The sequence below is a fragment of the Monopterus albus genome, unplaced genomic scaffold (assembly GCF_001952655.1).
Source record: "Monopterus albus unplaced genomic scaffold, M_albus_1.0 scaffold140.1, whole genome shotgun sequence".
NCBI lineage: Eukaryota > Metazoa > Chordata > Actinopteri > Synbranchiformes > Synbranchidae > Monopterus > Monopterus albus.
Window position 1 is genome coordinate 844,511 of NW_018128020.1, and position 24,314 is coordinate 868,824.

The following is a 24,314-nucleotide window of genomic DNA, read 5'->3' on the forward strand; positions in this document are numbered from 1 at the left end:
CCTTCAGATAATTCAAAAAAGAACTTCAGCCAATTCTTCTCAACTATTTCAACAAAGAACTTCAGCCATTTCTTCTCAACTATTTCAACAAAGAACTTCAGCCATTTCTTCTCATCCTTCTGCCATTTTGGCTATTGATTTCAGGCATTTTCAGAACAATGCATTACAAATCTCACATCCACACGTGCATTTTCTTCAGGAAATGCAATTTTTCTAGTTATTATTATTCTGGGATCTTCCACCCTTTTTTGGCACTTAATAAGTCCAGCATACTTTCAGCTATATAGGCCATTGAGGTTTTGATTTGTTCAACTCTTCAAGGACATCCCTGCTTGCACTCAACTTTTTTTATAACATTTATACTTTTTTATCTATTCAGCTTTATATATTTTGCAGTACAAGTCAATGGGTGCTCAAATTGCTGAGTCAATGACACAGTCTTGGAGTGCCATCTGGTGGTACATAAAATGCGGCGCAATTGGGACATGCCCTAACATAACTCCTCTCTCTGTCTCTCTCCCCCTTCCCTTCACCCTCTCTGTCTCTCTCCTCCTCCCCCTCTCTACCCCCCCCTTCACCTCCGCCCACACACGTTCACACCTACTTGTTTTACCTAGTTTGTGGGGTCCTATTGGACTATTTTCACATCTTTAAAAAGTTCAGCATACTTTCAGCTAGCAAAGCCATTCAGATATCAAAATGTTCAGCTCTTCAAGGACAGGTCATTTCCAAACTTCATACTTTTGAAATATTTAGCTTTATTTTGACAATTTTGCCCCATTCAAATGAATGGGAAAATTTTACTTCAGCATAATTTCAGTTATCAAAATGTTCAATTCTTCAAGGACAGTCATTTCTGAACTTCATACTTTTATAATATTTAGCTTTATTCTGAAAATCATGTCCCATTCAAACGCATGGGGAAATTCTACTTCAGCATACTTTCAGGTATCAATGTTCAGCTCTTCAAGAACATTCATGCTTCTGTTCAGAAGTTTTCTAAACTTCATACTTTAGCAATATTTATCTTTATTTTGAAACTTTTGTCCCATTCAAATGAATGGGAAAATTTTACTTCAGCATACCTTCACCTATTTCCGGTATCAAAATGTTTAGCTTTTCAAGGACATTCATGCTTCTATTAACAATTTTTTCAAACCATCACACTTTTGAAATATTTAGCTTTATTCTGAAAAGTTTGCCCCTTTCAAATGAATGGGGAAATTCTACTTAAGCATACTTTCAGGTATTTCAGGTATCAAAATGTTCAAGTCTGCCAGGGCATTCATTTTTTGACTCAGAATTTTTATACACTTCACACTTCTGAAATATTTATCTTTATTTTGAAAATTTCCCCCCATTCATATTAATGGGAAAAATTGTACTTCAGCATACTTTCAGGCAGACATACGTTTCAGGTGTCAAAATGTTTAGCATACCTTCAGCTAGAAAAGCCATTCAGGCATCAAAATGTTCAGCTCTTCCTACTTTATTGCATCTCATCCTTCAGATTATTCAACAAAGAACTTCAGCCATTTCTTCTCAACTAGTTTAACAAAGAACTTCAGCCATTTCTTCTCATCTTTCAGCTGTTTCAGCAATTGATTTCAGGCATTTTTGGGACGATTGTTCAGCTTATCAGCATCCACACACATTTACAACAGGAAATGCATTTCTTTAGTTACTGATGATTCTTTCTCGACCATAACCCCTCTTACCTCAGGCGTCCCCCAAGGCTCGATTCTGGCCCCGTTACTCTTTTCTTTATACATGTCACCACTTGGTTCAATCATATCAAGACATAATGTTCATTTTCCCTTTTATGCAGATGATGTTCAAATTTACGTGTTGTTGATACAATGCAATTCTAACACACTGGCCCCACTGCATAATTGTATTGGCGATGTTAAGCAGTGGTTATCGCAGAACTTCCTTCATTTAAATGAGAGCAAGATGGAATACATTGTTTTTAGCTCCGATCCAGCCACCGTTGTATCTACCATAGGTCCTTCAGCCCCTTCATTCACGGATACCGTGAAAAATCTTGGCGTGATATTTGACAGCAACCTAAATTTCGATAAGCAGATCAGGTCCGTGGTTAAGTCTAGCTTTTTTCTCCTGAGACTCCTAATGAAGGTAAAGCCCTTCTTATCGCATGAAGACTTAGAAAAAGCTATCCATGCTTTTATCACCTTACAAGTTCACTACTGTAATGCCCTCTATGTGGGAATCTCTGTCTCTTCTCCGGAAGCTTCAACTGGTCCAGAATGCTCTGGCTCGACTATTGTCTAACACCCCCAAGTACGCTCACATCACCCCCGTTCTTTTCTTGCTACATTGGTTGCCAGTACAGTTTAGAATTGCCTTCAAGGTGCTACTATTTGTATTTAAGTCTATAAATGGCCTCGCTCCTCCATACCTGTCTGATCTTCTGTCTATTTATGTTCCGCGCAGAGCTCTGCGCTCCTCAGAACATCAGTCCTTGGTTGTCCCATGGTCTTCATACAAAAAATGAGGTGACCGCTCTTTTGCTGTGTATGGCCCCAGACTCTGGAATTCTCTACCACTAGAGCTACGGTCCATAACCGAGCTGGCGGTTTTTAAGTCAACTCTAAAAACCCACCTGTTTAGACAGGCGTTTGGTGCTTAACCCGTCTTACCTCCTCCAAAGATACGTTTTTAACTTGTTGTTTTATTCTAGTTGTATCCTGATATGGAAGTTTTTTACTGTTTCTGTCTTAAAATTCTGTGTTTTATTTTGTTTAAGTTTTATTGTTTTAGTAGTGTTTTTTAGCAGTTATACATGTTCTGCTGTGAAGCACTTTGGCTCCGCTGGAGTTGTAAAGTGCTATAGAAATAAAGTTTTATTATTATTATTATTAATAAACCTGTATTGTACTGCACTGCATTATATTGAAGCAATGTAAAATCAAATACAACACTACACTACCACTAACTACACAGTTACTACCATATGTTGTAGTTTTGAACCAGTACCTCAGTTGTAAGCTTTAAATCATAATGGATTTCATTAGAGTGCCTAATAAACCAATAACTTAGGATATAACAAAAACATGCTGTTTTCATTATTTGCATTGCCTGCTTTTTAATGACTGAGTGATTTAATGTGAGAAAAAGACATTTTTAATATAACAAAGGCCCCCAGACTGAAGCCCAATGGGGCATTTTGGTTAAACAGATAGTTTGAAATGCAGGCTAGTGTTCACAACACATTGTTAAAGGAAAACCCAGTGAGTCTTTTTTCCTTTGCTTTGTTTTCTTTTGCATCACTACATATACATTCCAGAAGTCTCCACTTTCCTTTCTGTGTAGCTCCTTCTTCTATTTTTGATATCAGCTAGTTTGAGAAAAGTGTCAAGACCTTGATAGAAAAGATCTCATGTTTTAAAAATTAGCATGTTTGAAGTATGGTTTTATGAGCTTACTGTTGATACTTTGGATTTGTTGCCTCTGATTAGGCTGGCCCTGTTTTGCTTGTCTCGGCCATGTGAACGGGTCAGCAAACTCTATCACTGGCTCTTGGTCTGGCTCTTGCAACCCTAATGCTATGAGAAATCTGAAACACATGGTGGGCCAGTACAAACAATCTATATAATATACATACTGCTGCAGGTTGCAAGAGAAGACTGATCCACGATGGTGACTGAACCATTTGCTTTGTTTCCTTGCTGTTTCTGAGCTGTATCTTAGAGTGCTCCTCCATGAGAGGATTCATTTGTTATATTTGGCAAATCACCTCATAGATGCAGCTGACACTGTAGCAGAGAAGACGCTCCAGGCTACTGCTCTCAATGGCTTCCTCCACTGTCTAACAAAATGAATGTGATTGATGGGATATAATTTAATGGGAACATCAACATATATCATGCTCAGTATGGCTTCACGTTAGGCATTTAAGATTTGTTTAGAGTTAATTTGAAGTGAAATGTTTGGCATGAAAAAATCCTCACGATTTTCTTATTTCATCACCCTGGACACGAGCAGATCATCCATCAGCCGCTGCAGCTGTTTCAGACTCAAATGCCATGACAGCCTCTGGATGGAATGTAATGCTTCTATTTGAAGTCATAAAATTGATGACAGGATATCAATAACCCCTTAATGAAAGAAAAATGCATGCTTGATTATAGTTATCTGAAAGTTACACAAGTAATATAGGAACAACAGTTTTTTGCTTGTGTCACTTGGCAAATCATTCATTATTTTTCATACTGTGGGAAAGCAAAATCTGAACCAAGGTAAAACAAGAGCATAATATCCAGAGTCATGACTGACCATTTTCTCAGTTTTATTAACATTCATTTTGCACTGAAGGTGCACTTGGCAGTCAGCATGCTACTCTGTGTTTTCACTATTGGACTAATGCAACACCAAATCCCAAACCATTTTTCAAAAGGCTGACATACTTCTTTGTTAAAGCTAATTATGTTTTAAATCCACATGTTTATGGCCTCCTGGCACTCTTGTGTCCCAGATACTGTTAGGGTGATTTTCATTTTTAGATGGAAATGAATAATTAGTTAGGGTTTAGGTGGCAACTCTGAGGGGAGCCAATTACTACCATTTTGCTGACGTTCAGATAAGCAGTACCCAAATCTCCCTTCCCTTCTTTGTTCTGTTTGGAAGTCACTCAGTCCAGCCTCATATTGAGTTAAAGCTATCACAGATTTCAAGATAAGAAACACAGCTATTGTAATGTATCAGAACAATAGCTGGAATCTATTAGGGTCAAGAAACACCATTCCCCCAGTCTGCTCCAAGAAGTGAATCATTACTACAGTTTGACTGGCATAAGAGCAAAGACTGTTGTTTTGCCATGCCAATGCCTTGCCTAAACATGTTACACTGATTTATTATTACTGCATCATCAATTAGAAATTTAGAACATTGTGACCAAACTACTGTGAATAACAAGTTATAAGCCACTGAGTCTTTTATGAAACTGAAAATTTAACAATTTCAAACTCATAGTTTTGATTGTCACTTGTCAAACTAAGCACATATTCACATTAGATTTTCATCTTTTTTATCCTGGCATTTCATTTCAAGCACAGGACCTGATAGTAATGTTTTACATTTTATGTAAAGCTCCAATATGTAACTTAAGGTACCACTAGCATGAAATGCTAGATCAATGGATTACTTAGAGAGGTCAATCCCGCTTAACTGAGGAGGCGACAGTGGTGTGGTGGGTAGAGCAGTCGTCTCCCAACCAGAAGGCTGAAGGTTTGAATTTCAGTGCTGGCAGTCCACATGTTGAAGTCCTTGGGAAAGAAACTGAACACCACCCCCACCCCCGCCAGTTGTTACCCAAGCGACGGGGTTGAGGTGGCACTGCAGATGGCTGCCATCAGTTCTGTACCGGAAACAAATTCCTTGTGTGTAACATACTTGGCCAATAAAGGTGCATATCCTTACAATCTTTTTAGAAATTAATACCTCTGCTCTGCTGGCACTGCTGCCAGTGCTTTTCATTGAGTCTGGATCACATGAGGCTTCAACAGCACCTCTCCACATTAAGTTTTTGGAGCAGATTTTTACACCAAAAATATTTGAAAAAAGTTGCATACTGTAGCTTTAAGGTATACATTTTTAAGCTAACAGTGAAACTCTAGGGATGACAATGTCAATCTGTCAGTCCTCCAGGATATTTTGTGCTGCCTAGAGGGCACACTAAATTAATTCAAACTTTAATCAGTGATAGCTTTATCAATGCTAAGCCCTGCAGACAGTTTTAAAGTTTGTAGTCTATAATTCCTGAAAAGTAGGACAATCCTTGTTTCCAAATTAAATAAACTGCTACTCCCAAAGATTTGGACTTTGTTGGAAACATGCATTTAGTGGTGTGAGGATGGTGGTAAAGCGAGACATTAATTTTTATTTATTTCTGGTTGGAATACTGTGTTTCTCACTCTGGTACATGACAGGAGTGTGGTCGTGTGGTGGTCCTGGCTTTTGTAGTCCTGGTGTGTGAGTCTCAAGTGAAGAGCTCTAGTAACAACCACTTAAACGAAGCATCAGATAGAGCCTGTCATTATTTCCCTATAGGCAGACAGAGGGCACTCCTAGGTGAGGCCACACACACTAGGGAACAATCTTAGGAGTTTCTTTTTTTGCCAAAACTTAAATATTACGGTCACATTGGTATCATCCAGATGCCTTGAATAGATGTGTGTTTTGCTTATTACCAAGGGCAGAAGCAATCATGCTTCTTCTCAACATACTGGCTCAATTTAACCGAGCTTCTAAGATTACATCCCATCATAAATTTATCAAAACACATTTACTAACGCTATGTTTAAGTTCATTACTTTTGCTAGGTCCCTCTATCACCAGTAATATGTCACTATATGCAAGTCTCGATTTATATGTTGACATTCTATAAAATATCTATACATTTCAGCATTATTAGATCATACATATGCCTGTCTGGCATCCAGACTAACTATAGATGGAGATTTTAACTACGCAGTGCTAGACTGACACTCCAAACAGTGCTGTGGTTGACAGCATCATCTCAGACCCATCAATTTTTTTTGACCTAGCTGCTGCATTTATAGTCTATTTTTAGGACTCAAATATGGCTCTGCCACAGGTCATTCACTGTTCAGTCACTATGGTATTGTTCTTTTTGTCATGTTGTTCCACCTTATAAAGAAATCAATCCTGGCTGGGGTAAAGAAGGCAATTATTAGTTTGACATACTCTTTGGAGAGTTGCCACATTTATGCTAGACCTTTATCACATAGTGTTAATCTGCAGAAAGTATTCCTTCATTGTGCTGTAGAATCATTGCAGCCTTAACAAATTGTGATGAAACTGAGATTTTAGTATGTGTCATTTGGATCTGATGACTTCGCTTTGGATTGATCTCTCTATGTGACAAAGAGCCAGTGAAAAAGATCCACCCTGTGGTTAAAAAGACAAGTCTCTCATTTATATCAGATGTCCATTGATGGCCCTCCAGGCACAGCTCTCCTATTTCTTCCTGACCAATTTTCAGAGTTTACTTTGGATGCCGCTTTGGGTTTGCTGTGTCAAACCACTGCACGTGGATTCCATAAATGTGTGATTTATATTGGACCCATGTAGACTGTATCTCAAGCTGAGGTGTTGCACTTTCTCAGCTCTCATAATGAGTATCTCATTTTATGTTGTGTTATCTGTAAAAAGCAAGAAAGAAGTGTATTAGTGTATAATCTCAACCTTGTTAGAATAATGACATTTTAATAGAGATAAGCATACAGTACACTAACATTAACACAGGAGTTGTAAAGAAATGGAAACCATTTACATAAATTAATTGTGATGAGCTGTTACTGTATATAGTTTATTTAATATTTCCAAGAAATGGCCATAAGCTGTGAGTGCAGCTCTAGGAGAGCACTCAAGCATGTCCACATGTGAAATGAGTTGCTTGCTCCCTGTAAGAACCAGTGTGTTGTGTATCAGGGCTATGGCTCAGACGTTGCCTGGAAGTGCTATGGAGATCCGCAGCCAGGAGAGAAGGTCCTGCAAGATATAAAAGAGAGGAGAGAGCAGGAGAGGCGACTTCAAGAGATCCAACAGCAGCTGGAGATCCTGAGCCAGGGCCAGGAAATGACTGTGAGTTCAAAGCAGCTATGTTAGTTCACACATATACACATCAAAACACATGCTCGAGTTCTCAAATTCACACGAGCAGTTATATCCATAAATGCCTGTGTTGTACATTATACCGTAGCAGTCCTTAAAGCTCCTACCCATAGATGTGTGAGATAAATTAGGACAAGCACACAGCTCATCATCAGGGGGGCGATGAAATCAAATGCAATATTTGTATTTCTGCAGGCCTGTATCTTTCCTCTTTTTCTCCATTTTATTTCATTTTCTTTGTACAACTAACACTCACACTCAGTTTAATACTAGTTAACACTCATACATAAAATGTAGTTTGTAATTTTCACTTTGTAGCAAGGGGTTGATCTGAAGGACAGGATGGTCATTTACTTTGCTGATATTCTTTTTTGTCTTCTACGGCATTTCATTGCTTTCTAGTAGTCTTTGCTGAAATTTGATGCCCATTCTCCACAGCGTTTCCTGGAAACCACTGAACTCTGTCTGGTGCCTCTGCTGAGTTACAACCACAGAACTGTCACTCCTTCCCAAAACCTTGTAGCTAAAGGCACAACACAAGAATGTTCCAAGAACAAAGGTGGATAGGAATGATTTCTGCTCTCTGACATTTATGACTTTAGGTTTTATGTGCAAGGAAAGGAAAACATTAGAGATAAATTTAGTGGTTTGACTTTGTCATTGTTCAAATGGGTAGTTTCTCTTGGTCTGGCATAACAAAGTACCTGTTTGTATTATCACAGTGCTGCTGTCAATGAAATACAAATTCAAACGTGTTATCCAGTGCATCAGTTCTCACAGTGAGGAAAATAATGTATGTATATATCATAAAAACACTAAGTGGCAGCCACACCCTTACATCAAACAGGACATCATACCATACAACCCCAACCTATTCCTGGCCTAAATAAGGAGAGACACATGGGATTTTTTTGCTAATGAAGCCAGGTTTTTTTTTTTTTTTGAGGAAACTTCTCTTATTATAATTACAAAGCATCACAGCCACCAGTTTCTTAACTGCTGGTGTTGCCAGACCCTCTTTGCATTTACAGTAGCTGTGAGTCACTGCATTTTAAATACTGTCAATAAATGACTGCACCCAACAAGTGTGTATACGCTTAGTGCCTCCAAGCTTGTTTTGTGGTTGGAAAAGATTTATTTGCATGGAATTTGTCTGGGAGGGCATTCTGAAATAGTTTCACATAGTTCTGGTAGGCCCATAAAATTGATTTGTTATAACATCTATAACTCAAATGTCTTCTCACAGTCTTTGTGCACCTGAAGCGTGTACCAACTATGCAGGCTTTGTGCGTAATTCTCTGGTGGATAACTATAAATAGATCCGTTTGTAAGTAGAATATATGTTAGCTTAGGCGTGACCTGCCTCTCTTCTGCCTTTCTCTCTCCTGCTCTCTCTTTTTGCGGGATCAGCACCTCAGCTGTGTCGCATGTTGTAATCAGTGACTTGTGGGTTGTCACGCACAGCTGGGGCACATCACTGTAATCACCCTCCTACCTTATTTATACCTCTGGCGGATGCTCTGTCATAGCTGGAGCATTAACTATGAGGTTTGCTAGACATATTTTTTGTTATCCACGCTGACAGTTCCTGTGCTGTGGATTTTCGTTTTCGTTCGTTTGTCCTCATGATTAGCCTGTCTATTCACCTGTCCGTCCTCATCCTCCTGCTCACCTTAGTCTTGCTGTTAGTTTGTCCTTGTACTGTATTCATTGACTGTTTCATTTTTTTTGTGTGTGTGTGTTCCCCACCATTAAACCACCATTTTTACTAGCACCCTAGGTCAGCACTTTTGAGTCCTACCATAGTTCTCCCTCACCCTCCTGGTGAGGGGGACTAAATCATAGCAAAGCTGAAAATAAATACATAGAGTCAAATTAAAGCTGACAGTCTGCAGTTAAAGCACATCTTGTTCGTTTCATTTCAAATCCATTGTGGTGGTGTATAGAGCCAAAAATGTTAGAATTGTGTCGATATCCCAATATTTATGGACCTGACTGTACATACATAAATAAAAATGATAATTTTTCTACTTTTGCTTTTGGATTTTCAAAACTGTACAGTAACATATTCTACACTCATTTCAAGACCACACAAAGACAGGCAGTTTATTTGCTTAGTGCAGCTACCAAGAATTCTGAAGCATAGTAATCTACTGCTTAAACATCAGCATTGTAGCCAAGGAGGCACCATTTAGTACAGCATGCCTGGGAGTCTCAGGGGGGTAAGTGCTGTAGATCCTTGTTTTATCACTGTAATGTGAATACACTTGTGGAAAGCAGCAGTTTATCTGTTGGAGATGACAAGAGATGTTTAGTCTGGCCTGCTGCTGCTGTGTAACACGGCTTATGTACTAGGTGGAAAAGTCTCACATATTGTGACTGCAGTTGATTGATTCCAGTGTGCAGTTTTAAGAATGAATATTTCTGCCAGATTTACCTTTTTATAGTAATTGATTTAAACAAAAGCATAGTTGTGTTAGATTCAGATCTGAAACCAGTCATTTTGGCTGTCATCCCTGCTCCTCCTTAGCCCTTCCAGTGAAATTCATTCTTAGCCCAATAATCGCTCTCTGACTTTAGTTTTTGTCACTGTTAAAAATACGGTATTTGTTTATGTAGCTAGGTCATGATATTTCCTTTACTAAGAACTTTGTTTTTGGTATGACCGTCACTGTTCTCAGGTAATGAGACAATTTTTTTGAAATACAGTAAAATCATCATATCAACAATTTCCTGAAAGTGGAGATAACAGACAGGGCTGTTTTCAACTCTAAAAAATAAATCTGCAGCAGCTGATCTGGTGCTAGTTTTCTTGCATCTTCCTTGGCTGCATTACTAGAACAACTGCAAAAGGAAGGACAATCTCAACATTTACAGTTACAGCCAGGCAGTCTTGCTCTAATCAGGCTGACATCATCCATCATTTATCAGTTAGTACAATTTGTCATAAGTTCTAATCAAAGGGTGTATTATACAAGACAAACAGCACCCCAAGGGGTTTTGGTGTGGTCACAAATGACACACTGAGTATTATAGTACATATCTTGTATGTGATATTAAAGCCACAAAAGTTGATAAAGCATCATGGAGTAATACAGGTGACCTGAATCTGTTAAGACTCATTGTTTAAGCATTATTGAGCCCTGTTGTGCTGCCAGCTCTGCAGTTTCACAAATCCTTTTCCACTGAGGACTGCTCAGGTTTGACAGAAAAGAGAAGCCACAGAGAAAAAAGGATTCTCTTGCCTACAGCGTCTCTCATCCTCCCCTCTACTTCATTCCATCCACAGCTATGGGGCTGTTAGCTATTAGCTTGTCACGCTGTCTACTCTTGTTTTGTACTTTATGAGCTCCTGAAATAGAGACAGTCTGACAAAAGGGGTTTCTTCTCCACAACAGTTTTTGCTTCGTCTGTCTGCATATTTCTACTGAGAGGCATAGAATAAGACGTGCTGGTTTTTGTTATAAAAATGATTTTCATGATATGTACATTGGTAGCTGCTAATCACTCTTCATACCAGATTGCATTATACACTGGTGTCTTTACTCCTGCACTAAAAATGTCTGTTATGAAACCTCCTCAAGTTTCAAATCTTTAAAGAGCCCAAAGCATGCTTTTCCTTGTTTTTCTCACTTATCTACAACGTTCATTCATGTGAGCTTGCCTGACATCCACCAGTGCCATTGTAAAAGTGGAATTTTTTGAATGTGCCTGGTTTTGTGGATATATTTTCCCTCCTGCTGCACTGTGACCAGAGGATGTGGAGAAAAAATACAGGGTCTGAGGTTACTGCATGTCCAGGAATATTCATATACAGGGACCTGCTGTTTTACCTGACTGGGTGTAACTCATAAGCAGCCGGCCTTTGAAGCCCCCCGCAGTGCTGAATGATCAGCTCATCAACGCTGGATTCCCCCAGACCATAGTACCTGTTTGTTTTGACTGCTTGAGGCCAGTGTGCCTGCCGCATGTGATGTGTTGCTGGTTAACCAGCGGATTAATGACCCATGATGTTATTGTCAGTGCGATGCTACCTGGGACTACTTTGGGACTGTCTGTGGTCATGTAGGGGAAGAGGCAGCAACCATGGGTTGGATTTACCGACCTTGGAGCTACTTGAAAGGGAGTGATGTTTCCACTACTCGGTGGGACTTAACCGTAAGTTTGAAAAGACACACGTTGCATGTCTGTTAATGCCTTGTTTCTGTAAGGTTAGGGAGAATTGTTGCAAGGTTGGAGAAGTTACTATGTCTGCATTATGCCAGTTAAAATATGGGGTTTCTCAATTACCTGTTTTGTTTAGAGTGTTACACATCTCTTTTCATCGGTACATATACCGCTGATTACCCATCTGTGGAGGAGGAATTCAAATGAATTAATGCCGTTGCAGTTTGTTGTGCTGTCCACTTTCTATGCAACACCTCTTGTTTTTAGGAAGAGGCTCTCTGATTTTATTGTTCTGAAATAATTACAGACTATTTGGAGTTAAGATAGGTGCAAAGCTAATCTAGAAGAACCCAAGATTAAACATTAAATGACTGGAAATGACCATGCCACTGGCTCTTTAAAACTGAACTGAAATTTGAATTCCACCACTTTTGTGAAAGAAAATATAAACTATAATAATGCTGCACCTATATATAGCATAGTTTTCCATTTTTTAAAACAGTTTTAGATGTATTTGTGCACATTTTTGTTGACTGACATTGGGTAGCAACTTCTGTAGATTTTTCAATGAGCACACAATGTTGCTTATATACCATTCTTCTGGGAGGACTTTGTGTGCTGTTCAGTTTGTATTTGTCTTGAAAATTGGAAGATAGGAAGCTATATCAACTAGATTCTACTGTGAAAGTGGAAGGTAATTAGCTTAGATTTCAAATTTAGCAAGCTGGAATTAAGTGAGCAAGCTAGACAGTCAGCTATCATTGCAATATAAAGACTTTACCTCAGGAAGTTCCGGATACAGTCTTATGCAAAAGTTTAGGCACCCCTTGATAAATAACAGATTTTGGTGATTTTTTATTTGAACAGATGTTAACACAGTTTCTCTTGGAAATGGAAAAAATGCACAATATTTTCAGCAAACAGTGATGCATAGTTACTTCTTATGCCATAAATTGAACAAAAATAAAAAATAAAAACATTATTATGGCATGGTGCAAAAGTTTGGGCACCCTAAGAGTTCCAGAGTCTCAAAGTCTCTCACAAGGTATCAGACCTTAATCAGCTCGTTAGATCTGATGCACAGCAACAGCTGTCATTGGTAAATGCCAATTTCAAAGCTGTACAAATACTCCACCCGTGCAATGTTTCCTGTGCCACTGGCTGCAACACAACCCCAGAGCATGATAGATCCACCCCCATGCTTAATAGTTGGCAAGGTGTTCTTTTCATGAAATGCTGCTCCTTTTTTTCTCCAAACATGCCTTTGCTGATTGTGTCCAAAGAGTTCTATTTTAACTTCATCAGTCCACAGCACTTGTTTCCAAAACGCATCGGGCTTCTGTAGATGTCCTGTTGCATACTTCAGACGTTGGATTTTATGATGGGGACGCAGATAAGGTTTTCTTCTGCTGACTCTTCCATGAAGGCCTTGTCTGTGCAAGCATCGCTGCACAGTGGAACGGTGCACCACCACTCCTGAGTCTGCTAAATCTTCCTGCAGGTTTTTTGCAGTCAAATGGGGGTTTTGATTTGTCTTTCTGACCAGCATACGAGCAGTTCTGTCCGAGAGTTTTCTTGGTCTTCCAGATCTCATCTTGACCTCCACAGTTCCCCTGATCTGCCATCTCTTAATTACATTTCTTACTGTGGAAACTGCAAGCTGACAACGCTTTGCTATCTTCTTGTAGCCTTCTCCTGCATTGTGGGCATCAATAACTTTCATTTTCAGGGTCTTACACAGCTGCTTAGAGGAACCCATGGTTGCTGGGTGTCCACAAGTGTGTGCACAAGGTTTGAAGAGTCAAAGTATTTGTACAGCTTTGAAATTGGCATTTACCAATGACAGCTGTTGCTGTGCATCAGATCTAACGAGCTGATTAAGGTCTGATACCTTGTGAGAGACTTTGAGACTCTGGAACTCTTAGGGTGCCCAAACTTTTGCACCATGCCATAATAATGTTTTTATTTTTTATTTTTGTTCAATTTATGGCATAAGAAGTAACTATGCATCACTGTTTGCTGAAAATATTGTGCATTTTTTCCATTTCCAAGAGAAACTGTGTTAACATCTGTTCAAATAAAAAATCACCAAAATCTGTTATTTATCAAGGGGTGCCTAAACTTTTGCATAAGACTGTATGAATAATTACCCATATTATCTGACATGTGACACTTGTTTCTTTTTCTTTTAACCATGATTCACAGTGATGTCACAGATATACTGTAACACAAAGCATTGCTGGTTGGCCGTGTGAATTTGTCCCAACCACTAAATGAAGCATGTAGAGTGTAATGAAGAGAATTCCTGCCTATATTAGTGGAAAACTAGCCCTAGAGTAGGTGGCTGATAAAATCAATAAAATTTTATTTGTATAGCGCCAAATCACAAAAAAAGTCATCTCAGGACATTTTACAAAGTAAGGTCTAGACCTTACTATTATCAATATTATTACAGAGGGAAAACCCAACAAATTCCCCTTGAGTAAACACTTGGCGAGAGTGGGGATAAAAAACTCCCTTTAACGGAAGAAACCTCTGATAGAACCCCGTTCTTGGTGGGCGGCCTTCTGCCTCGACCGCTTGGGGTGAGTGGATAGAGAGAGAAAAGAAGAAAAGCAACAAGACACAACAAACAATCAAACACTGGTCAGGTTGATGTGGCCGGTGACTGCTCATCAGAAACATAGAGCTCCAGAACCAGGGCAACCTGCAGAAAGGTACAGGGAGAGAGAGGACACACTACGGGAGAGAGGAGACACAAAGTTAGTGATGTGTAATGGTGGCATATAGATGCATAGAGAGAAAGAGGAAAAGAGAGGAGAGGAGAGGGGAGGAGAGAAACTCAGAGCATCATGGGGCTCCCTCAGCAGCCTAGGCCTATAGCAGCATAATTAAGGGAAGGCTCATGGTCACCTGAGCCAGCCCTAACTAAAAGTCTTAAGTCTCCTCTTAAAGGTAGAGAGGGTGTCTGCCTCCCAAACTGAGACTGGAAGTTGGTTCCATAGGAGAGGAGCTTGATAGTTAAAGGCTCTGCCTCCCATTCTACGTCTGTGGATTCTAGGAACCACAAGTAAACCTGCACTCTGAGCGAACAACCCGATCCTATCTGTTAGGATGATAAGACTCTACGAGGTCTTTACGATGGAGCCTTGTCATTAAGGGTTTTGTATGTTAGAAGGATTTTAAATTCTATTCTGAATTTTACAGGGAGCCAGTGGAGAGAAGCTAATATGGGAGAGATATGATCTCTCTTGCTAGTTCCTGTCAGTACTCTGGCTGCAGCATTTTGGATTAACTGGAGGCTTTTTAGGGAATTGTTTGAAAGAAGGCAGTTCTAGAGACTTGGTTTATGTGTGATTTAAAGGACATATCCTGGTCAAAAATAACTCCAAGGTTCCTCACAGTAGTACTGGAGGCGAGAGCTATGTCATCTAAAGTAACTACATGATTAGACAGCGGATTTTTAAGGTTTTCAGAAGTTACAGCTAATCCAGGCCTTTATGTTTTTAAGACATGCTTGAAGTTTGACCAACTGATCTGATTCTTTTGCTTCATAGATAAATGTAACTCAGTATCATCTGCATAGCAATGGAAATTTATGCTTTCCTTCCTGATAATATTGCCTAAAGGGAGCATGTATAAAGTGAAGAGAATTGGACCTAACACAGAGCCCTGTGGAACGCCGTGACTAACTTCAGTTTGTGTGGCAGATTCATCATTAACATGAGCAAATTGAAATCTTTCTGACAAATAAGATTTGAACCAACTTACTGCAGTTCCTTTAATCCCAATAACATGTTCAAGTCTCTGTAGAAAGATGCTGTGTTTTTTAATATGTTATTAAACTGTCTTTCCAGACTATGAAAATCTCTTCTGACTTAGCGGAGCGCCACCTCCTTTCCAGTTTTCATGATGCCTGCTTTAGGAAGTGGAGCTGTGAGCTGTACCATGGGGCTAGCCTCCTCTGTTTCACTGCCTTCCTTTTCAGAGGGCAACGGTATCAAGTGTATTATGCAGGGAGGCTGCAGTACTATCAACAAGATTATCGACTTGTGTGGGAGTAAAGTTAAGGTGGCCTCCCTCCACTGTGTTGGCAAATGGCACTGAAGTAAATAATGACGGAATTATTTCCTTAAACTTGGTAACAGCATTGTCGGATAGACATCTACTGTAATGGAATTGTTTCCCACATAGAGTATAATCCATTAATGTAAATTCAAAAGTTATTAGAAAATGGTCAGACAGAAGAGGGTTTTGGGGAAAAACTATTAAGTGTTCAGTTTTGATGCCATATGTCAGAACAAGATCAAGAGTATGATTAAAACAGTGAGTGGGTTTATTTACAAATCAAGGTATTTGACTGAAGTCAGTGTTGTTGAAAGGTGAGCAGCCTGCTCTTGTGGTGAACCAGCTCTGTAGAGCAGTCTTCTCCCAACTGGGTTTGATGGTTCAAATCTCGGTGCCTGCAGTCCACATGTCGAAGTGTCCTTGGACAAGACACTGAACCCCCAAGTTGCCCATGATGGTGCACATACACACGCAGCGGCCCAGGGCCCTTGGCTCCAAACAAAATTTCGTTGTATACAATGACAATAAAGAGGATTCTTCTTACCTTGAGTGTATTGGGGCCAAACTCTGAGCTACAGAGAGGTAGTGGTGGTCTATTGCAGGGCAAATAACTGGAGGGCTGAACAGCTCAGACTCTGTCAGCTTCATCTCTGGGTGGGAAACTGATACAGGACAATGACCTAGAACCTTGATATTTTACGAAAGGATTACCCACCTTACCATTGTTTTTTGGAAAACGGAACTGGACTCCCTCTGTCTAGAGGGCAAACACATTGAACTCACATTATTTTGGCAAGTAAATACACAAAAAAAGGAAATGAAATGACAAATAACAATGCAAAGAGTCATAATAAATTGAACTGTAGCAGTATGGTGACACAGAGTTTCCCTTACACTTACTTTATCTGCATGTGGGCTGTGTGTATCTACAGACCAGACTTAGACAGACATAATATGTCTGCTGGGCCTGGATAGTGGATGTGAGAGCAAGAGAACAAAAAGCAGTGTGAGATGTCTGCAGCAGTACTGCTGGCAGTCTGACAATAATACTGTAAATAGGGTGTTAGTATTGATTTGACTGTTACTTTGTCTTTTCCAAGACTCACTGGCTTTAGACAGTAATGAAGGATGTACTTTCCTCTGCTGTTTGCTGAGATGAATGTGGTGTCTTCTGGGGAGCTGAAGCCCTAGACTGAAATGAGGGGAATGGTTGTAACACTTCAGTTTACCTGGTTCTGTAGAGAGTCAGACAGGAAAACACACATTAGTTATCCACAGACATTCCTGGCTTCCATAGTATCAAGGTCACCTGAGATCAACTACTTTTAAAGAGCCACACAATTTGTAACAGCAGTTTTAGGGTTTTACATTGCTAATACAAGCTATGGATGGAAAGTTTACAAAAACAAGATATAGCCTAGCTATCTGTTTCTTCCTGCTTCCCATCTTAGCACCAAAGTAAAACTGTTTAGCTTAACCACAGTAAAACAAAGACTCCAAAAACATGATTCCAAAGAGTTGCAAATGTTGTATCATGATAGCTGGATGTGCAAACATTAAACCGGGGGTTGTCAGCTAACTGTGAACCAGGGGACATCATCATCATTCTGATTAAGAAGTAACCTGAGGGCCACTGTTGTAGGGTGAATAGATTGGATGGGGACAAATTTAATCCTGGAGGTCACACAGGCTTTTCTGAATTTTATATAATTGCATGCATTTGATTATTGAGTAATACATGGAAATGGGTTTAAAAAATAAAATTTAAAAATGATTCCTATGGTGAAACTACATTATTGAATGCATGGTCATGGTCATGGACCACCTGCAATGCTTTCACTGACCACCAGTAGGCCATGGACCGCTAGTTCAAAACCCATGCATTAAACTGATAACAGTTTTGCTATATGAGTTTCATAGGGTGATAATGATGTGTTTAGACTACAGCTTGTCCTACTGTTCCCAGGTGGAAAAAATTAAATAGTAGACTACTGCATTTGTAGCAGGATCAGGACCAGAATACTGGGAATCCCATCCGTGAAGAGAGGAACATTCTGTTCTGAGTGGGATGACAACTGGAAACATGAGTCCACATGCTGACAGAATGATGACAATGACTACTATTCAACTCAGAGATGTCATGTCTGGCTTTCCTGGACACCTTTATGACATAATGCTCATGTCATAAAAGTTAATGGGTTGCTACTACTGGAACAAATTGACTGTTGAATTTCAGCTACCTAAACAACATACAGTATTCTCACATCAAGTGACAGCAACTGTCTCCAAGGACTTGGACATAGGTAAATTAGTCATGTCTCATGTTATTATTTGGAATTAAAATTTTACATGGCCAATTACTTTGAAATTAGAAATTACACTTGCAATTGCCAAATAACACATTCCCAAGAACAGATATTTACATTTGCTCAAATTTTGAAATGCTTCCCTCATAACCCAGTTTAAGGAGGCTGGCTTCCATCCTTGAACACACTGCCTTGAGAGCACTGCCTGTGAGGAGACTGACTTATCAGTAGAAAAACAAACTTTCTATCCAGATGGAAGTGTTTTTTCCCAGACAACTTCCAACTAAGCATAGGGGACGTCCACAGCAGTGCACTTCATTTTTATAAACTGCCACTGTTATTGCAGGCCATGGTTTTATGCGTCACATCTCCTGGATTTGTCAAAAACTGTGTTTGAAGCCCATAGGGAGGATGTTCAAGATATAACATAAAAAATATTTTGTCATCATTTCTGTAATAATAGGCACATATGACCTTGATACTGTCAGAGATCTACTGTGTTTGTCTGAGTGGTTGTAATGTGCCACACAAGCGCATCTGCACATGCAAACATATTCTTGACTTATACCTAAAAAAAAAATGCTCCCTGTCTCCTTGCAGAATGAGTCACCAGACCTTACTGAGGAGCAGTTACTTAGCCTGCTGGATGAATGTGAGCTCACAGAGAGCTGGAGCCAGGACGATGGGATGGATGGCACAACACCATATGGCCTGAAAAGACATTTTGATTAGCCCGTCCATCTGATGTCCTGCTATCAGAACATTTATCAGAAGATACTGCATATAAATGCCTGTTGGTCATTGAATGTCTCGTCATCAGGTTATAGGCTATTTGTGTTTATGGCCCTGCATGATGAAACTAACCTACAGTAAGTATCATAGATGAGAACAGAAAATTGCTGTCATTAAATCAATAATGAGGTTGCAGAACCTTTATTAGCCCCAGTGAGTGTGGAGTGAAGTCTGAACACTATTATGTATTCACGTTAAGCCCTCTCCTATGAAATATAGTATGTCTGTGTTAGTAATGTGTGGCTGTGAGGACATAAGGATGATGTGTGCTCCACAGGAGTCGTAGTCAGTTCAGCCAAACATTCCTGTCATTCCTGCCTCTATAGGTGATCTGCTTCAGAGTGAGGTGTTAGAAATTAATAAATCAGTCAGAAAAATTATTAGACTTTAATGTGTGTTAGTAATACAAGATTCAAAGTCTGTTCCTGTGTGCTCTGCTTCAAGGTTAGAAGATAATGTTGACTCTGAGAAGGGTACCTTGACACCAGTTATTTTTGTATTAATCTTGTGTAAGAATTATGTCTGAAAGAATGTTTTAGCTACACATCATGCATACAACATACACACACACATGGAATTCTTCATTTTGTTATGACTTGTGCTCGATGCATGCAGAGCATAAGATATGAGACGGAGACGTCTAACTGTCTCCAACTCTTGATGTTTTTATAGCTGTCTGTGTAAGGGGTTAGCTCAAATTCTTATAAATGTATTAGGCTATGTGTTTCCGGGGTCTCCTTTCTTCCAGCAGTAGTCTGGAGCAGGAGCCACCCGGGTTTGTGTTTCTGTAACTTTTTATTGTGGCTTTCAAAATAAATCAGCACTAAAATCAAGCAAGTCGGACTCCATCTTCATTCAGATCTATTCAATATAAGAACTGGGGTATAACAGGGGCAAATAAGTAGTATCTTCTGATATTGGAGCCCATGGGACCTCTTTACAGCTCAATTTTCATTTTATAAAATGGATTCCACTGACAAAAGAAGGCCTTCTTTGAGAACTATCCCCTTTGGTTTGTTTTAACAATTTGTGAAGTCTGTCGACATGGTTCCTCTTTGCTCCTGCTTGCAAAGTGTGAGTAGCTAGTCTGCACCTGGCTGACCCCAAGCCTAGAGGTCCTGCCTTTCCTCTGCCCTGGCACGGGACACCTACATGCCTGTTTCTCTAATTCTTCACTTCATCCACACATTCTGAACTTGTCTGAACAGCAGAAATAATCTCACATTCCTCTGGGCTAAAAATCTGTCAGGTGAACCTCCAAGGTCAAACATCAATGCGAGGCCTGCTATCAGTTAAACCTGCAGTGCTAACTGTCTGGGAATCTATATGCACGCCTCAGCACAGGTCTGACAGAGCACATGCAAACACTTTACTGTCTATGCTAAATTAGGCTATATTTTTATACTACTTCCATGCATTTGTACTTAGTTCATAGTTAAAATTACAACACGTAGTTTTTTTTGGTCAATTTTACAAATATGTAATCGACCCAATATAATTTCACTAGGGAAGACATACTGCTCATTTGAGGTAATGGAAACACAGTGAGGTCAGTATGGTAAGAATGAGGCCACTTCTAATGTAAAGAGACCTGCGGCATACTGAGGTTGTCTGGCTTTTTTGGCACAACCTTCTTTGGTGCCTCAGATTACAGCTTCTTCTGGCCATATGAAAGATCTAAATTAGCAGTTCTGTCTGCAGATGATGCCTACAGGCCTATTCTATACTTTGTCTACTTTGACAAGTTTTATTCAATCACTTTTATGAAAACTGGAACTTCAATGCACATTCTTGCTGGCAAGAGCAGAGATCACACCCAGAACTTAAAGTTGACATGCACAAGCAGAGTGGATTTATCACTCCAGAGTGCAAAATTCTTCATGTCTGGAAATGGAGTGTCTGAAGGTATAAGGGGATTCCTGTGTAAGGTAATCCAATCTGTATGGATGTGCCATTTAAGTGGGTTATGCTTCATGTTGAATTTTCCTGCTATTGACTCCCAGAGATACTCCCTTTCTCCAAGGCTGCACTAGACTCAACTAATGGATTCCAGTTGCTTCACACAGCATGGCTCGGCTCCTTTTGCTTTTCTAGAGAGGACTTCAAAGTAGTTATGAAGTCCAAAAATCACTTAGATCTTGAGCTATCAAACTGAATATTTAACTGTTTGCTTAACCAAACTACTACTTGAGATACTTTTTATTGAAGTATTTATTGTTCCTTGACATTACAAAATAACAGGTTGGAGTATAAACAGCACTCTGGGTAGAAACTATAGTACAAGGTTTATAGAAAAGCTTCACTAATAATTAAAAAAGACATACAAAAACAAAAAAATAAAAATAACAGACATCCTCATGTCAGTGTGCAAATAAGTTTATACAGACAGAAACGCTTCCATACGAGGCTACGCTTCTAGATAAATTATTTAAATAGCATATATCTACACAAATGAAATAACCTCAACATAAAACAAACATAATAATTTATCAAACAAATGCAAAGGAAATACATACTGTATACCACAACATAGTCAAGATAACACTTCCTTAATCTTTTACCTTATTGTCTGGGCTTCTCTCACTACAAAAATATCTTATATACAGCATATAAATGATACTCATGTCTTGCTTTAAAAAAAGAAGCCAACCAATTTAGTCTCTGTTTCTAAGACAAGTGATTCTTGTGTATTGCTGGCATCAATACAAAAACAATGAATGAGGTAATATTTGTACATAAAGGGTTTCCTTTGATTTTTCCCTTGTCAGAAATGTTCACACAAGCTCAGGCACACCAGTCATGCACACTGTGCAGAAGCAGGATATTCAGAGATACTGGAAGTGATGCCTATCTTTTACCTTTTTACTTTTGTGGTGAGATGTTCTGCTTTATCTTGCCATTAGTGGATATTTACTTCAGTTAATTAGAATAGGTTGCTGATAACATTTTAAGATGGCAAGATGCTGAGATGAAAAGCAGTTAAAGCCATATTGATAAATAAGTAAAAAACAAACAGCCATATATGCGAGAGTTAACTCATGGCAGGAAAAAGACTGGCCCTCACTGTTTACGTCCCTGGACACTTTCAGTAAAGATTAATAATAATAATTACTTTTCCAAAGCAGTGCTAAGTGTGCCTGCTTTGAGGCCCTGTGCTGTCCTGTATTTTGTGCTCTTCTCATTTCTTATAGTGCTCTTTCCTGAGAAGATGAATAATTTGGGCCAGCCCTAAGCCTTGACTAAATGCAAATCTTGTATATATAGGGTTGCATGAATGTAATAGGTGAGGGGTCGTCAAAAGAAATGGAAAGAAAATTTGTCTTGGTTGTCTTCCTTACTATGCTTGTTGGGTGGGTGGCACACAGGCACAAACACACAAACAACATTCACACTCTTTGATAGTAACAGTCAGTCCATACTGTCCATGGTCCCTCAACAGTTCCTTCTAGGGTATATTCACCCCGACCTAAGAAAGTTCTCTTACTGCTTTCTTCATACTGAAACGAGTATCTTTGAGTCCACAGCAGATGTATAGTAATGCTCAAAAATAATAATAAAAATCATAATAATAATAATTTAAGACATGGAACACTCTTCCCTTTGGTCCCTCATCCACATAGGAATACCACCAACTGACAACGGTTCAGGTGTGCAAAGCAATAAATGTGGCCCTCTTTGAATGCAGATCAGAGCAACAAAGTGAGAGGGGCAATTTCTTCTGAGCCGAGTCGTGCTCATAATTTGAGTTTGGTGCAGTGGTGCAATATCATCATTGAACTTTCATTTGGCTTAAAGTCCTGAGGTTGGTTTACCTCACATTAGCTCACGTGCTCGTCATTCCTCCATTGTGCATTTCTCAAAGGAAAACAGGTATGGATCCAGGTCTCGTATAATCATACTGACAGAGTCATATATTCTTCTGGAAGGCTCTATGGTCCAATTATGTATCTGAAAGAAATTAAGGACAGAAAACATTTTACAAATAGAGCCAAAGGTGATAACATGGTGCCTTTTAAAGGCCCAGACATTACTTATGTGCTTACCTCTGCATTCATATTTGAGGTCTGAGAAGTACACCATCTCTTGAGAGAACACATACAAGCCTAGTCGCCCACCGGCATATGTCTTGTCATAGATGTTTCCAGAATCAGCCATGATTCTTTTGCCTTCATACATTACAACTCTAAAACAGGGAATGTAATTACATGAGCTCTTGCCATTTTAAAATACACTGTTCAGATTAGTAACTGAGGGAAAGAACATGTTTCAGAGGTTTTGAACTCACCTAATAAGTCCAGTCTTGGGTCTGTGGGTCAGATGCCACCTGTAGGCAGTGAAATCCTTCCAGCCAATGTTTTTTGGGTCATGCCACAGTGTGCGGACCTGAAAATGATTAATTGAAATAGTATAAATGAGAACAGTGTCAAACACTGTGCTAAATTATGTCTCAAACCTTGAGTCACTGAGTCTATTGCTCACCTGTCCTGGGGTATCTCCAGTATGCCACAAGGCGTTCCTCAAATGCTCACCAGGCCCAGTGGTGGAGTTGACCACTTTTATTGACAGGCCAGCGTAGCCTTGAGCTCTTGTTGGTGTGTTCGACCAGTAGGTCTGTGTGATCTGTTTCCACATCACTGTGTAAAAGCGTGAGCTGGACTGATAGCCAAACACAAACCCAGCATAGTCATCATCTCTGTCTGTGTTGATGAAGAATGTTCCACTGAAGTCCACAGCACTGAACTCATCATAACCTGAAGTAAGAGAGGACATCGTTCTGAATCGGTTAGTTACTATTTTGTGCCTGTGTATTTGTAATAGATTCTCCTCTGTATATTACATACCGACAGCAATCCCAGGATCACAATTGACAGTCTGCACCAGCTCCTTGCCCTGATGCCGAACCACCCAGTTGGGATCAAACTGGGAGGTGCCCTTGGGGTCCAGAGGAACCATCTGGAATCTGCGGAAGTCTGTTTCGCTAATGGCAAAATTCTCTGGGCACACGTCATAGATGTCAAGCACATTGTCTTGGTCAAAATCGTCTTTGCACGCATCACCACGGCCATCACCTGAGAGTAGGTCAAGGTCAAGGTCAAAGTGTTAATTTGTCATATGCACAGTTAGGAAACGTGTTTCCCTGTACAATGAAATTCTTACTTTGCTGTCCACAGTAACAGAATATACATTTAAATACTGGAATTGCAAAGGAAGAGTGACCACTTAAAAGACTAACCCAGATTTTTAGAGGGATGTCTAAAATGTAGACCCTATTTGACACATTAAAAGACTGACTTACCATCAGAGTCCAACTGATCAGGGTTTGAG

The 24,314-nt window shown here is 39.6% G+C and overlaps 2 protein-coding genes across 4 annotated transcripts in view; one reads left to right on the forward strand and one right to left on the reverse strand.

Annotated features, from left to right (window-relative positions):
- Positions 1 to 19,407, forward strand: part of fsip1 (fibrous sheath interacting protein 1) — a 45,343-nt gene extending 25,936 nt beyond the window's left edge. For 2 of the 3 annotated variants that reach the window (XM_020613928.1, XM_020613930.1), the window contains exons 9-10: positions 7,474 to 7,626; positions 18,798 to 19,407. In XM_020613928.1, the coding sequence (XP_020469584.1) occupies positions 7,474 to 7,626; positions 18,798 to 18,929 (285 nt within the window). In that variant the 3' untranslated portion in view covers positions 18,930 to 19,407. Of the gene's footprint in view, positions 1 to 7,473; positions 7,627 to 8,094; positions 8,731 to 18,797 lie in introns of those variants that run through there. The other variant, XM_020613929.1, reaches the window with a different exon arrangement.
- A 1,775-nt stretch (positions 19,408 to 21,182) lies between these two features.
- thbs1a (thrombospondin 1a) overlaps positions 21,183 to 24,314 on the reverse strand; it is a 9,244-nt gene continuing 6,112 nt past the window's right edge. The window contains exons 17-22 of the mRNA XM_020613934.1: positions 24,286 to 24,314; positions 23,831 to 24,058; positions 23,469 to 23,740; positions 23,275 to 23,372; positions 23,033 to 23,172; positions 21,183 to 22,937 (exon numbers count right to left, since the gene is read on the reverse strand). The exon at positions 24,286 to 24,314 is cut by the window's right edge and continues 200 nt beyond it. Of these exons, the coding sequence (XP_020469590.1) occupies positions 22,930 to 22,937; positions 23,033 to 23,172; positions 23,275 to 23,372; positions 23,469 to 23,740; positions 23,831 to 24,058; positions 24,286 to 24,314 (775 nt within the window). The 3' untranslated portion in view covers positions 21,183 to 22,929. The remainder of the gene's footprint in view (positions 22,938 to 23,032; positions 23,173 to 23,274; positions 23,373 to 23,468; positions 23,741 to 23,830; positions 24,059 to 24,285) is intronic.